The sequence below is a fragment of the Leiobunum rupestre genome, chromosome 5, assembly GCF_980474605.1.
Source record: "Leiobunum rupestre chromosome 5, qqLeiRupe1.1.hap1, whole genome shotgun sequence".
Taxonomy (NCBI): domain Eukaryota; kingdom Metazoa; phylum Arthropoda; class Arachnida; order Opiliones; family Sclerosomatidae; genus Leiobunum; species Leiobunum rupestre.
This window is the reverse complement of record NC_143388.1, coordinates 24865563-24882095: the sequence shown is the minus strand read 5'-3', so window position 1 is coordinate 24882095 and position 16533 is coordinate 24865563. Positions and strand designations below refer to the sequence as shown.

Genomic DNA, 16533 nt, shown 5'->3' with positions numbered 1-16533 from the left:
TGACACACTTACCCCTGATTAATCGCTTAGCTAGTGGACTGAATTGTCCCATCTATTCTAAAACCAAAAAAATAAGAACAATACAGCAAGAAATTCAATTTCATCAGAGTATCCACAGTAACGGACCACCTAAACCTAGCGTTGGTCAGTCGCTCTTCAATAATTTACCTATTAATAAAAAATATTAAAATAAATGTAACAAAATAAGACACGAGGGTGGATTAGCATCGCAGAGTGGTTTGAAATTTTTAACTTAAGCCTAACGCCTTAATAAAGCTCCAGCCTGGTCCTAGTCCTACTTGGCCAGACTATCCTTCCAACACTAAAGGGTGTGTAAGGGTCAATCAAGCCACCAAACTGTAGTTTTTAAAGCCCTATCATTGAGGTATCCCTGATTGATGAATGCATTTCTTCGTCACAGTTCTCGACGCGATGGGGAAACCCAGTGGAGGCCAGTTAACTGGGACACTGGCTAGTTTGGGTTCCTTCAAAGAATGTATGGAGGTCAAGGGACCAGTGTCCAATTTCGACAACCGAAACATTCAGGGCAAGTACTGCATGATGGATTTCCGGCCACCCCTCCCCACCAAACCTTACACGTTCTTCCGAGATTCCAAACTAAAACTGATGGAAAACTACACCGCCCAGTCAGAGGTATTCGTTCGCTATTAACGCCTAAGGCCAAGCGCTCACTGCTCTTCGTAACGTCTCCTTCCTAGCTTCCACAAGCCTTTGCTTCGTAACGGAGACAATGCCTCGTGGAAGGCAGGACGGATACGAAACGGAGAGCCAGTGGGCGCCTAGCCTAAGCAATTCAATATTCGTCATTCCCCGTGCTTTCAGACGTTCCAGGCCATAGTGAAATTTCTACCCGTCTTTTACACCGTCGCTTTCCGATTTGGAGCCTGCGTTCCTTCGCCCTGTTCAGACGAGGACGTCACTAAACTGGCCAAATACAGTAAGTTGTTATTCTGTCATTAGGGGGTACTGTGGTTTTGGACCATACCGGGTATCACCATCAAAGAACGATGGCATTCTCATTATAATAGTTTTATTGATTCTCCATTTGAAATGTGGGCTGGCAGAGTGGTTAGCACTTTCACGTCTTAGCGAGAGTAGCTTGGTTCGATTCTAGCTTGTGACATTGGGTGAAAACTTCGAACAAATCCTTCCACATCATTGGTTAAAGGGGTGTCCCTCAAGTTCTTCTGCTTTCCCTTCCGAGGTTAACGGTAATAGTGGGTGTAGGGAATTGTTATGTCGCGTTGTGACGCGGTCACCTGATTAAATAATAAACAAAAGTTTCACAAATAACCCGTTAAGAGATATTAATAATATAAAATTGAAAACACCTTACGCTAATTGATTAAAATAATAAACAAAAAAAACACGTTCATATTGCGTAAATAAAAGTAGCTATATTTATTTACAATAAAATATAAAAAGGCCGACCAGTTGAATTAAGGCACTTAAAATTGCTAGTTGAGTTGGGTGCTTAAGTCTTTTCTTGCGTATGTAAGAATTTTGATGGTGTCACTAATTCCTAAAACTAATCGGACAACCACTTTGTAATTTACCAAGAATGTGGGCATTATGGTCGAATTTATTCCCGGTTCGAGACGGTGGAAGGACACACGTCACCAACGTGTGTTTGAATCACGTTGGAAGACGTCAGTTTTAGGGAACCAATGAGGTACTGGGCTTAGTTGATGTTTTTTAGGGGGAGGAGCTTACTGCTAGAGCGTGTCAACCTGGTCATTTCATAGGGGCCCATCCTTTTAAGGGGCCCTCCAGTGACCGTAATTACTGTATAAATCTATAATATCAATCGTAATTTATATTGGAGAAATTCCTAAGTAGAAGATTTTGTTTTAAAATTACCAAAATTTCTACCTGGCAGTTTATGAACGCAGCCTTAAATGTTGCATAATTATCGCATATTTAGTCGACGATTGTTAAGAGCTTTTATTTAGTAATATAACCGTAGGCCGGGAGTAGTGGCGTACTCCTGTAATCCCAAGCGTCTGGGAGGCAGAGTTTGTGGATGGCCGATTGAGGAAGACCACCAATCCACCAACGGGTGGTCGGAATACTTCCGCCACGGGTGTCCCACCCCTGTCCCCACGTATCCCCCCGTTGGCGTGGCCGTTACACATATCTCGCCCTGATTATTCAAATGGACGAGAGGACTGTATTGTCCCACACGTCACAATCGACTAAAAAAATATATATATATAACCGTAATGCCATGGATAGTAGATTTTAGAGGATCGGTAAAAAGCCTGGTTTTTAGCGCCCGTAAACCAATCACACTAAGGGAGTCGGCCAAGGTTATTTGAAAAAAAAACAAGTATCGTTAAGAGTGGACTATACTGTTCGAAAAAAGAAAAAAGATAAACACGCCAAAAGGTATTTTTTCACGTTTTTATAGATTAAATATGATATACTAAATATCAGTTGATAGTTTTTATTGAATTGAAAAACCAAAATTATAAATTACTAAAATATAAAGCGCAAAAAATTACGTAACAATATCAACCGCATTAGATTGCCATTTTGAAATTTTAAGATCCCGTGGTACAAACGACCTTGCAAGACTCCCTCGGAGTCTCTCGAGCTGATTGATACGCGGGGATAAATAAAATGCACTATGGAAGAGTATCGAAAACCTGTCCTCTTAATTTACTCTCCATGGTAGAGCTCAGACTTCTACGCTGAATCAGGGAAATTCAGGCACAGCCTAGTTCCAGAGATAAGAGTAAATGCAGCGCGTGCAAAGGGGGCCCAGACTCCTTATCCGCCTATGGGCCCAGGATCTCTAAGTTTGTCCCTGACCGGGTGACACCACTTTTAGTTGCCCCACTGATAATGAGTATAATTACGATCATTTTGTAGTTGCCAATACTGTTGGAATGCAAGTAACAACAATGCCTTGCGAAGTAGCGAAAACTCGAATCGAACTGGACTCATGCCAGTTAGCTGTTGTGTACGTATTACTAGTATTACTATGGCTTAGATCAGATTACTTAATAATAAGACCTTTACTTATTGCGTGGTGTAGTGTGGTCATCTTTCTATTCGTGGTCCTCACACTGGGGGCCACTTTCCTCGAGTACTTGCGCAGCGACCAAAGTGGGGACACCGACATTGACCATAGCCCCAAGGAGAAGAAGACCAAGACGATGGGCGAGTCCCTGATCGAAGCTTTCTCCATCCGCGCCAACACGAATAAAGTCCTGGCGCCGTCCGGAGTCGAGAACCAAACCTTGTCCTGTCTGAACGGGATGCGCTTCCTCTCCATGGGATGGGTCATCCTCATCCACACGTATGGACTCATGGAACCCATCTTATATCGTAAGACGGTCAATGTTGTTAAACCTCGTATCCACCTAGGAGCAACCAACACAAGGAGAACGCAGCTGGCCTTTAAACACGCTAACGCAGTGCTGCGTACAACTTTCATTGGACAAACCTTTACGCTGAACGTTTTACGGGCGGGGGGGAAGACAATTTCCGAATTAACCCCTTCCGACGCTAGCAGGCGCTAAAGAGTCTAACCAATGAAAATTGTACACAATAAAGTGCACGACTTTTAACGGGTTGCGTTCTCCTTGTGTAGGGTGGTGTTTGTTGCTCCTAGGTATCCACAATGATGAAGTTACGAAATCACTTATTCTAATTGGTAGGTGATGGTTTCAACGCCCCCGAGTACTCCACGACTGTCCTTTTTCAAATTGTCACCAATTCGGCCCTCTCAGTGGACACTTTCTTTTTCGTAACGTATGCAAAGTGGCTGGGCCCACGGACCAAATTCAACTACTAAGTACAATATTGTGTCCAATTGCAGGGGTCTTCTTGTGGCATACCAGATTGTGAAGCTCGTTGACGAAAAGGGAATCAGATTCTTCAACGTTCCCATCTTTATATTTAGGCGATTGTGGAGGTAATGGCTTATTTAAGCTTATTTATTTTGACTGATTTGCAAATTGTTTAGCGCAGGCGAGGGGCAGGTCACTTCCATTTTGGTTGCGTCTTAATCATAGTAAAATTTTTTAAATCAGGGTAATCGTGATTAAAAATTTAATCAAGATACGAAAATCTAATCACGATTTAATCAATCTAATCACGATTTAATCAATCTAATCAAGATTTAATCAATCTAATCACGATTTAATCAATCTAATCACGATTTAAACGAGATTTAGTCATTCTAATCATAATCCAATCTTTTTAATCGGGATTTAATAATTTAAATCAGATTTAATAATATTAATCCCGATTTAATCATTTAAATCACCATTTAATCAATGTAATCGGTTGAATCTAGATTTTAAAATTAAAATCAAAACTAAAGTACGATAATTTAATATTAATTATTAATATTGATGGTTCTATCGCTATTGTTTTTGATTCTCGTTCTAATTTCTAATCGCGGTTTAATCATACTAATCACGATTTAATCGTTTCAATCAGGATTTAATCATTTAAATCAGGATTTAATCATTTAAATCAGGATTTAATCATTTAAATCAGGATTTAATCATTTAAATCAGGATTTAATCATTTAAATCAGGATTTAATCATTTAAATCAGGATTTAATCATTTAAATCAGGATTTAATCATTTAAATCAGGATTTAATCATTTAAATCAGGATTTAATCATTTAAATCAGGATTTAATCATTTAAATCGGGATTTAATCATTTAAATCAGGATTTAATCATTTAAATCAGGATTTAATAATTTAAATCAGGATTTAATCATTTAAATCAGGATTTAATCATTTAAATCAGGATTTAATCATTTAAATCAGGATTTAATCATTTAATCATGATTAAATCAGATTTAATAATTTAATCATGATTAAATCAGACTTAAACATTCTAATCACGATTAAACGTGATTTAATCAACATAATCGTAATTAAATTGGATTTAATCTTTCGAAGGGTGCGTCGTTAATCAAGGAAGTGACCTGCCCCTCGAGCGCAGGGCCTAACAGGGCCTAAAATAGTAGGAAGTTCTGGCGGTTTTGGACGGATTTGGGCAGTGCTATTTATCGTGAATTTATCGCAAAAAGTATGAAAAATTTAAAATAGCTGATGACCTCATGCGAGATGTCGACGGGTCTTCTCGGGTACATATCGACAAACGCAGCCAATTTTGCTAAACTAAGTTACTTTTTACAGCCCTTTTTCTCTCATAAATTTGGTTAAATATTCGTTTTGAAAGCCCTGGACATAAGAGTAAATTCGACGAGGCACCCTGTTTTTAAGCATAAACTGAAATGAGCTTCTACGTATTTCGTTACGAATGAGCTACAAAAAAAACAAGTTTATTATACTTAAAGCAAGTGTCGGCTCTAGGTGAAGTAGCTCTTTTTTCAACAGATGTCGATAGCGTCGAAATCAAAACAAGATGCTGAAGCTACATTTTGACCCAAAAGGCGGGACATAAAAGTATGCTTCACGTTGATTGGCTCGTTTGTAAATTCGTCAATAACTTCAATTATAGTAATTGTTTACAATATATTTTATATGGGATAAATAATTTAGGTTAAAGTTCACTAAGTAGAGTAAAAGTGGTCTAAATATAATACTCTATAATGGCTCTCTGACGGCGTTATTGTTTCGCCATTTTGAATTTTAGCTTCCATTCCCATTAATAGATGGCTCCACGCTCTCCACGAAAGTCATTTTTTTCGAAGATTCGGATAGATTAATGGCCATCTCTAATAACAGAGGCCTTTTCATAATACAGGTGGCAATGATAGAGCCGACAGTTGCTTTAATTTACTATTAAATCGAAATTTTTAAAATTGGCGTTTACTAGGTTTTGTCATACGAGAGTCGAAATGCTTAGCTCAGAACAAAATTGGCAGAAAGAGATGTCACATTTAAGTGTTTCCGCTGTGGTTAAATAATTTAAAAGTTAAGATTTTAGACTGTTGGTGCCATTTAGGAGCAACAAACACAGCACTTGCCCCCCCGTAAAACGTTCAGTGTAAAGGCTGGTCCAATGAAATGTGTTTAAAGGCTAGCTGCGTTCTCCTTGTGTTTGTTGCTCCTAGGTGCCATCTAGTATGACTTCGGGTGTTTAATAATCGCCATCTAATGGCGTTACCCCTGTGTAAGGATCTTCCTTCTTTGCAAATGCGTATCGGTTAGTGTTTAATTTAAAAATATTGATTCGTAACTGTCCACTTGGGGTCTGGAACTTTCAGACTGATGCCGTCAGCCATGATGACTTTGGGGTTGGCCATCCTGATGCCGGTCTTCGGCTACGGGCCCATCTTCCGCGAAGAGACCGAAAGCCTCCTCATGAAAGTCAGAAGCAATTGGTGGAAAATTCTGCTTTGTATTAATAATTTCTACCCTTACGAAAATCAGGTAAGAACCAACATCTCTCAATTAATCATTTCGATTAAAATTCAAATATTAAGTTCCATTAAAAATTAATTTCGATTAAAATTCATACATCAAGTTCAATTAAAAATTAATTTCGATTAAAATTCATGCATCAATTTCGATTAGAATTCATACATCAATTTCGATTAAAATTCATACATCAGTTTCGATTAGAATTCATACATCAGTTTCGATTAGAATTCATACATCAATTTCGATTAAAATTCATATATCAATTTCGATTAAAATTCATACATCAATTTCGATTAAAATTCATACATCAGTTTCGATTAGAATTCATACATCAGTTTCGATTAGAATTCATACATCAATTTCGATTAAAATTCATATATCAATTTCGATTAGAATTCATACATCAATTTCGATTAGAATTCGTACATCAATTTCGATTAGAATTCATACATCAATTTCGATTAGAATTCATACATCAATTTCGATTAGAATTCATACATCAATTTCGATTAGAATTCATACATCAATTTCGATTAGAATTCATACATCAATTTCGATTAAAATTCATACATTAATTTCGATTAAAATTCTAATATCTATTAAATGATAAACTTCAATCGGTCACTGTACTTACTTTTAAAGGACATATAACCTCAGGTATTTGGTGTGGAACACCAACGTTTGCAGCTCTGGCCGCTCTTGCCTTTGGCTTTAGAAATCTTGGGCGCCACTGTACAGGGTAATTTGTAAAATTGAGGGGGTCTTCCTTAAAAATTGCTTTACAGGTGTTGATCAAATTAAATTCGTCGAATAATCAATATATTTATTAATAAATATTTATTTGAAAGAAAAATATATTATATGATTCGATAAAACGGTTAATTGATTTATGTGTTAATTAACATAAAATAATCGATTATCCAATAAAATGTTTAACCGATATATTCGGGTTGTATTAAGTAATTAATCGATTACGTGATAAAATTATTAATCGATTACGTGATAAAATTATTAATCGATATATTTGAATTGATTGAAACAAAATAATCAATTGCCCGATAATTTCTTTTAACTATATATTAGGGTTCAATCATTCGAAATGGTAATAATCGGATAATTCGGGCGAGCATAGTTGTAATCGATTAATCATGGGAAAAACGATACAATTGCTTTACTAATCATATTCATAATGACGGTTCGACTAACTAAAATCATATTCATAATGACGGTTCGACTAACTAAAATCATATTCATAATGACGGTTCGCCTAATTAAATCATATTCATAATGACGGTTCGACTAACTAAAATCATATGAGGCTTCGACTAATCAAAATCATACTGAGGGTTCAACTAATCAAAATCATAATGAGGGTTCGACTAATCAAAATCATACTGAGGGTTCGACTAAGCAAAATCATAATGAGGGTTCGACTCTTCAAAATCATAATGAGGGTTCGACTCTTCAAAATCATAATGAGGGTTCGACTCTTCAAAATCATAATGAGGGTTCGACTCTTCAAAATCATAATGAGGGTTCGACTCTTCAAAATCATAATGAGGGTTCGACTCTTCAAAATCATAATGAGGGTTCGACTCTTCAAAATCATAATGAGGGTTCGACTAATTAAAATCATAATGAGGGTTCGACTAATTAAAATCATAATGAGGGTTCGACTAATCAAAATCATAATGAGGGTTTGACTAATCAAAATCATAATGAGGGTTCGACTCTTCAAAATCATAATGAGGGTTCGACTTCAAAATCATAATGAGGGTTCGACTCTTCAAAATCATAATGAGGGTTCGACTCTTCAAAATCATAATGAGGGTTCGACTCTTCAAAATCATAATGAGGGTTCGACTCTTCAAAATCATAATGAGGGTTCGACTCTTCAAAATCATAATGAGGGTTCGACTCTTCAAAATCATAATGAGGGTTCGACTCTTCAAAATCATAATGAGGGTTCGACTCTTCAAAATCATAATGAGGGTTCGACTCTTCAAAATCATAATGAGGGTTCGACTCTTCAAAATCATAATGAGGGTTCGACTCTTCAAAATCATAATGAGGGTTCGACTATTCAAAATCATAATGAGGGTTCGACTCTTCAAAATCATAATGAGGGTTCGACTCTTCAAAATCATAATGAGGGTTCGACTCTTCAAAATCATACTGAGGGTTCGACTAATCAAAATCATACTGAGGGTTCGACTCTTCAAAATCATAATGAGGGTTCGACTCTTCAAAATCATAATGAGGGTTTGACTAATCAAAATCATAATGAGGGTTCGACTCTTCAAAATCATAATGAGGGTTCGACTCTTCAAAATCATAATGAGGGTTCGACTCTTCAAAATCATAATGAGGGTTTGACTAATCAAAATCATAATGAGGGTTCGACTCTTCAAAATCATAATGAGGGTTCGACTAATTAAAATCATAATGAGGGTTCGACTAATTAAAATCATAATGAGGGTTCGACTAATCAAAATCATAATGAGGGTTCGACTAATCAAAATCATAATAAGAGTTATACCAGCCAAAATATATAAATAGGAATTGAATAGTTTTTCATATATGGTCCTAGGGTTTGGCTCATCTATGGTACATATCAGTGGATATACAGTGTTTCCTATTAGCGATGGTGTTCCTAGTGATCTTTTTCAAGTGCGTCTAATCTTTCGTTTTAATTTGGCGAAATAAAAAAATTAATTAAATTTCTCTCTGTGTCTTAGGAGTCCTAGGATCGCCCTGGGCTTGAATTTCCTGATGATAATGGCTTCCATGATCATCCAGGCCATTGTTACGTACGCCGTGGGACTGCTGCCCACTTTCCTCATGTACGCTTCCGACAGAGCGTAAGTACATTGTTCGGTAATTACCGGTAGGCAGATCGCTTATCTAACGAGGAAGTGAACGAGTGAACGTTCGATGTCTCCAACTAGAATTCGAAACAAATACGACGCGTATAATTTCTCAACAGAAACGTAGTTTTATCGCCGATTGTTCGCGAGAATTTTGATTTCAGGTTATCAAACAATCGATCGTATTTATGATTAAAGGGGAACGGCCAAGCTTTTCCAAATATGGCCTTATTTCCGTTTCAAAAGATTAGCAAGACGTTCAATATACTAACACGTACCTTTTTTTGTCTTGAATAAATAGCTTTTGGCCCAAAGAGTTGAAACTAAAAATAACGCCAGGTGTTTGGGTTTGAATTTTCGCCGCCATCTTAGGGGCTGCCGCCAGCGCCCCTAACCCCGTATGAGCGATTTGCGAACTATCCTAACTTTTAAAATCGCTCAATTTAGGCTTAGGTCTCTTATAACTGGAACGCGCCGCGCGTGTAAAACATATTTTTCGCGTCTTCAGCAGCGCGCGCTTTTACGTTGTTTTTCTGTCTCACCGACTTCTCACCAGGTATCGCGGCGGACGCGCGCTTTTCGATTTCCCGAAATTTCTTTATTTTATTAAAATTTAACCACTCAATATTTTGTGATGCGGTTTTCTCCATAAATTTTAGTTTTTAATGGGCTACAGGGCTATTTAACTGGTTAAAGCTTGACCGTTCCCCTTTAATACTTGAGCCTGAAGGACTTAAACGACGAAATGTTTGTTATCGTCTTGGGCAGTTACCGGTGCCAGGGGGTGGGCACAAGGGGGACTGGGTTGGCAAGATCCAACCAGACTGGTATAAAGCGGTTTTAACCACCTAGTAAAATCCAATGATAAAAACAATTTTTTTATTAAAATATATATTGAGAAATGAATTAGAAATATTGAAAATTTGAAATACCATTTATTTCAAATAAAAAATGCAGAATATAATATTCTGCATTTTTTATTCCAAAACGAAAGTACGAAACTAAAACTTAACCTCCACTTTTGGTCGTCTGCTACGTCGCCTCACGAAGTAATGCGGGCTAGATATAAGCAATCGGGGGATCTTAAAATTAATTTTGCACGTGAAAATACGCCACCATGCTAGGGTATAAAAGCGGGCAAATAAGTCTGCTGTACCTCACAATGTAAAAGTACTGTCACGCGCAAAAACGTAATTTTGAAATCAGTCAAATTGAGCATTTTCGAAAAAATGAGGGCTAGATATAAGTAATTTGACAAATTTTTAATTAATGGTTTTAAACGGTTTAACACATACAGGGTTTTTTAATTTAAAAAAAAAAGTTTTTTTGGGGGGGGGGGGGTATTATAATAAGAGAAACCCTTATGGATTAACTTTTAAATTAATTAATATTCTACACAAAATTGCTTACAAATTTCATGATATGTAAATATTCCAAGAGCCCTGTTTAACGACTTAATTCTTAATATCCGTCAGATAAAGATACATTTCTTAAATGATGGTATTACATTGTTGGCATTTTGGTAGTTGACTGTAGTGCTAAATAAACAAAATTTAATTTATTCTCAGGTTTTTCAATCGGAACATCACGTACAACCACGGCTCTCTGCACGCTCACATTGGAAGCTACGCAATCGGAATGTGGTTGGGGGTTACCATGGCCAGGAAACCCAATATTGCCATCCCTAGAGTAAAACCAATTTACCTATTAATCTATGTTTCGCGCCAAAATAAGTTGACTGCTATTTTGAACGGCAACACTGCTATCCCGGTAGTGTATTAATAAGAAATATATTAGACTTTGTAATTCATATAAAAAAAGCATTTCTATTATAAATTGGAATTTTTAAATACGCCAGAGCGTATAGCTAAGGTATCGTACGTGTAGTGAGTATTTTTCAAAATGTAGCAATATTATCGATGTCATATTTACACCACCAACGAGATATCATTATTTCATTGAATACAACTATTTGTTTAAAAATTTAACCAACAAATAAGCAAAGTTTCGCACTTTTTTAAAAATTCAAAACTTCATACTAAAAAGGGGGGGAAACTTTACCAAAAAACTGATATGAACGTAGGATTAATTTTCCAATATCGCAATCACTGCTAGGTGTGAACCGTCAAATGGCGGACATGGCGTTTTGTCGCGAAACAAAGTTTATATAATAGACAGGTTAAGCCACCCATCGAAAACTTGTAGATGGACTTGTATGGTATCAGAATAAAGTTTCGTCTACACTCAGCTACAAGTTTCCCTCGCTATAGTTTGGATGGGTGGTTTTAAGGGGGAAGTCTGAGGTAAGTTCAGAAAAACATGGTTTTTACTTGAACTAGTTACAGAACAAATAAAACTGATAAAAATAAACGGTTTGCGGCGATTTGAAGTAAAAGGTTTGAAGTATTTCAGGAATCAATTTCATAAAGCTAATACTAAAAATGAATTAATTACAAATGACTAAACGTAACTTTCTTTTTGTCACAATAACTCAAATACTGCTGGTCGGATTACTATGGTTGAACCTTCGAATAGAAGAGAAACTAACAGGGTATTTACTGAATCTTTATCAAAGTTGAGATATAAATTTTACTATTAAAAATTAATGTTTTTCTGTAACCCCACCGCTTTTTCGTGGTTTATATCGACGGATCAAAGATGTCGCGAGAAGGCTCCCATGAAAGTTCCTCGAGCAGTATCTTTTGTCTACTTACAATCCCCAAACTCCACATGCGGTCGTTTTCCCTTCCACGCTAAAAGCCTCTCCGTCGCTCTGGCTAGTCCATAAAGATCGACTATATTGCAGGGTTCGAATTTATAAAACCCACCCAAAAAAACCCACGGGTTATTTTGGGTTGGACCCACCTTAAAAAACCCACAATAAAGCCCACTTAAAAAAAACCCACCTTAAATAGTTTCAAAAATGACGAAAAAAGTTTAAATTTATTGTTTAATAATTAAACTGTATTAAACTATATTAAAGAATTTAAAAAATTAAACTTTAATTCTTTAAATTCTATAATAATACAAAAATATTGCTTTTTTATAAAACGTATTTACACAAAATACATTACCAGTGTTTTGGTAAACACTAATCTAACAGTAGCAAGTTAACAGTGTTAACTAAACAGTAAGTTTTAAACTTCTGCAACTTTCAATAAATATTTAGCAGAACATGGAGCAGACGATACTTTACGTCTACGAAAGATAAGAATAAGAGCGATAAATAAGTAGTGCTAAATTGAAAATAAAAAATAAAAATGAAGTAAATCATCGATTTAGGGTATCATTTTAGGTAAAAAACCCTAAAAAACCCAAAAAAAAACCAAAAAAACCCAATAAAACCCAATAAACCCCAAAAAAGCCCAATGGGCTGGGTGTTTTTAAAAAAACCCGGGTTTTTTTAAACCCTGCTATATTGTCACCCCCTGTCAATCAATATTTCAAGTTGTAAATTCCAAAGTTTCGCGCGTAAAATGTGAGCGAAAATATATTTCGGCAACACTGCCAAGAGACGAGTTTTAACGCCATCTAGTATTTTTTTCTCGAAACACAAAACCTCTTACTTCCGCCTTAACCTGTCTATTATTCGTGATTACGTGCCTCAAAGTATTATAGAGGTTAAGCAAGGCTGCAAGGCGCTCTAGAAGTTTGAACGACAACGTCGGGAGTATCTAGACGTTCGTTAAATTAATTTCTTTAAAATCAGTTAAGCGTGCTTTCATTTTGACTGCTAAAGAAAACATTTACAGTTACAATATAATTTTAAAACAATTTAGTAATATTTGCTAAACCCGGGTACATGACGAAAATAAAACTTGTTTAAGCAATACTAAAACGTGCCTTTTGTATGGCTGTGAGCTTGTTTTTGTGTATCCTGCTTTACTTTAAATGTGTCTTTGTAGTCCGATTTCACCTATAACATACTGGATTTAGGAACATTCCAATAAACACTAGTTTTTACGGTTGCTAAAACGCACATTGCTAGAAAAGGTACAGCCTGCTATAATTATATCTCAATTTGATGAACAGGAAATATTTAATATTATGTATTTTTATTTACACGCTATAGATATTATATTATATTATAAAGAAAACCGTAGATAATGATCACGTGACTCTCGACGTTGTCGTTCAAACTTTGAGAGCACTCTGCTTAACCTCTACTAACTATTAGAAATATTTTCAATGTCAATTTTTAATTTCCAATGATACAGTGGGTGAGAATCGTAGGATGGCCGATCGTCTTGGGTGGTCAGTCGATTTTGGTCTTCTCAACTTGGGTTTGGAACCGAGGGGTCGAGCCGACGGTGCTGGAATCCGTCATCTACTCGGCCACTCACAAAATTGCCTGGTCAATATCCCTCGTTTGGCTGACGATCATGTGCGCCACGAAAAACGCCGGTGAGCCCTTTAAAAACACCTTTTTAGCTAACCAACACGAATTAGGCCTTAAACTCGAATTTTAAATAATTGTAATTGACAAAAATAACAGAATTGACCAAAAGTATAAGAATTGGCGAAAAGTATAAGAATTGGCGAAAAGTATAAGAATTGGCAAAGAGTATAAGAATTGGCAAAGAGTATAAGAATTGGCAAAGAGTAAGAGTTGGCAAAAGTATAAAAATTGGCCAAAATGTATAAGAATTGGGCAAAAAGTATAAGAATTGGCCAAAAATATAAGAATTGGCCAAAAAATATCAGCATTGACAAAAAAATTCATAATTGGCACAAAATATCAGAATTGGTAAAAAATTTCATAATTGGCCAAAAATATCAGAATTGGCCAAAAATATCAGAATTGGCAAAAACAAATTCAGAATTGGTAAAAATTTTCAGAATTGGCCAAAAATATCAGAATTGGCAAAGAATTATCAGCATATTGGCAAAACAATATCAGCATATTGGCAAAACAATATCAGAAATGGCCAAAAATATCAGAATTGGCAAAGAAATATCAGCATATTGGCAAAACAATATCAGAATTGGCCAAAAATATCAAAATTTCCAAGGCTGTAAGACTCCGTGACGTAACTAGAGATTTTACCGCCGTTCCCTGAGTTTTTCAGCGGTCCCCCCCCCCCTCAATACTATTCTGCTAGCATAACTCGATCCCAAAAATGAACCACCCCATCACCTGCTCCCAAGCTACGGCACTGGTAAGACTAGCTACTAATCATTTGGGGGTATCCTTCGCAGGACCCATCAACTCGATTTTATCCTGGAGTGCTTTCGTGCCTCTGAACCGCATATCCTACTTGGTCTACCTGGTTCACGTGCTGGTCGTCACCTACTTTTACTCGGTCTTCAACGGATCCATGGATGCCTACCACGTTTTCTACGTAAGTCTAAAAAAGCTCGCTTAGAACAAGTACTCTTACCATAAGTCTATAATATTGTTCCATAAATTTGTCACTTTGGGGAATATTTTACTGAGAGCTAGGCTACGTTCAGCGGCGCTCATCGATTTCCTACTGTACGCTTTTTCGCGTTTCCGGTTTTGACGTCACGATAGTCATCGGTTACTCACCGAAGTCATCGGCTGGAAGAGTCGGTTTTTCTGACGTAAAATTACTTTAAAAGCTACGCCATTTTAAAAAACACCGATGACTGAATAAAAGCGTTCAGCAACTTACGACGTCATTATGACGAAAAAGCTCATCGGTGGAAAATATCAAATCCATCGGGTTTTTTTCCGTTGACTGCTACTGAACGTACCCCTAGTAACAGAGTGACGTCATCACAAGAAGAAAATCTCCCCCTAGCGAGGCGCTGTCAAAGGCTACGTGTGACGCGTTAACGCAAAACGGCGACGAAGCCCGAAATGCAGTTTGTCTCAGGGTTGGCATAGAACCAGCCATACCGGTTATAGCCACCTGGTTAAATCCGGTTATAGCCACCTGGTTAAATCCGGTTATAGCCACCTGGTTAAATCCGGTTATAGCCACTTGAAAAAATACAGATTTTTGTGGCTTTTTTAAAAAAAAATTACAATATGAATATTTTAGTAAATTAATAGTTTTTATTTAGAAATTTAGTTTATTTTTTGTTTCATATTTAGAAACCGGTTTACTTTTACCAGTTTTTCGGTAGGTTTAAAGTTCCAAAGTTCGCTGCCTCGCTTCTGTCATACACAAAAACTAGGGGGAATTTCCCGAGGAAATCAAAAGAATTCAGTTATTTTATATAGTTATTTCGCTTTATTTGTTTAGTTCCTTATTTACGACAATAACTGCAGACAATTTCTACTTACATAAGTAAAAGGTACTGTTTATATTTTAGCCGGTTATATCCGAAAAAAAGCCGGCTTTTTTCCAACCCTGGTTTGTCTCGCGAATAGCTCTCAGTAAAACTTTTGCGTGTGAAGAATAGGAAGTGTCACACTTATGTATGACTCTTATACACTTATGCTCTTACTAATTACTAAGCTCTTTTCTCGCAGGTCTGGGTGTTTTTGGGTCACGTGACGCTGAGCCATGGAATGGCCTTCATCATGAGAGTCCTGTACGAGGCACCCCTCATGGAATTGGAGAGGATTCTTCTTGGACGGGTGTTCGCCGGTGGACGCGCTCGAAAAGGTCGCCAGTCTCGAGCGCCATCCAACGGCGATTTGGAACACAGATCCGACGGAAGGACCGACTTCCATCGACGAAAGTCCAACGGACACTCTCTGGACATTTGCGAAAAGGGCAAACCCAAAACTGACCATCCATGCCACGATAGACACCTTAACAACAATAATTCCACTAAATTTTAGTGGTTTCGTGTTTCAATCATATGGACTAATTAACTATAGCTTCACTAAAGATGTACATCAACTGGTGGATTTCTACCAGTAGCGTAGCCAGGATTTGGTTTCGGGGAGGGCACTAAATGCACAAAAGTAAAACAAAAAATAAAAAAATTGTACATACAACCATACGTTTCGGGGGCGCACGTGCCCCCTGTGCCCCCCTGGCTACGCCACTGATTTCTACACTGAATCCCGCTACCCTATGCGGAAATCGATTTCGATTGATATCTCTGTTCGTAACCATGGTGATGCTTTCGTGAATACATTTATTAACACAAAGCTAATTAGTTAATATATGACTAAATCGTATCACGTGTAAATTATTCACATTTTCATTAGATTAGATAGTATTGTACATACTGTAACTTGACGGCAAGGTTGCCATGCTATTTTGAAATAATATTTTCTTCGATATGTCATTGAATTCCGAGACCATTTCGCAGGGACTCCAGCTGCTTATGAACTTCTCACGTTGGTCGCTACGTGGCTCTGTG

The 16533-nt window shown here is 37.0% G+C and overlaps 1 protein-coding gene across 1 annotated transcript; it reads left to right on the top strand.

Moving 5' to 3' along the window:
• The first annotated feature begins 541 nt into the window (after positions 1 to 541).
• LOC149943931 (nose resistant to fluoxetine protein 6-like) lies at positions 542 to 16026 on the top strand. Its single transcript, XM_090175573.1, has 13 exons — positions 542 to 654; positions 844 to 958; positions 2896 to 2986; positions 3062 to 3354; positions 3687 to 3780; positions 3848 to 3943; positions 6223 to 6388; positions 8970 to 9049; positions 9118 to 9240; positions 10815 to 10935; positions 13464 to 13650; positions 14446 to 14588; positions 15689 to 16026. Exons 1-13 carry the CDS (start codon positions 559 to 561, stop codon positions 16001 to 16003), a joined length of 1920 nt encoding a protein of 639 aa, XP_090031699.1. The 5' UTR covers positions 542 to 558; the 3' UTR covers positions 16004 to 16026.
• The last annotated feature ends 507 nt before the right edge of the window (positions 16027 to 16533 follow it).

Excerpts from the sequence above, each read along its gene's own strand:
- LOC149943931 (XM_090175573.1), top strand. The coding sequence starts at position 559 with ATGATGGATTTCCGGCCACCCCTCCCCACCAAACCTTACACGTTCTTC. Across the intron at positions 3,355-3,686 it reads CATGGAACCCATCTTATATC|GTGATGGTTTCAACGCCCCC; the intron begins GTAAGACGGTCA and ends TCTAATTGGTAG. Across the intron at positions 14,589-15,688 it reads ATGCCTACCACGTTTTCTAC|GTCTGGGTGTTTTTGGGTCA; the intron begins GTAAGTCTAAAA and ends CTTTTCTCGCAG.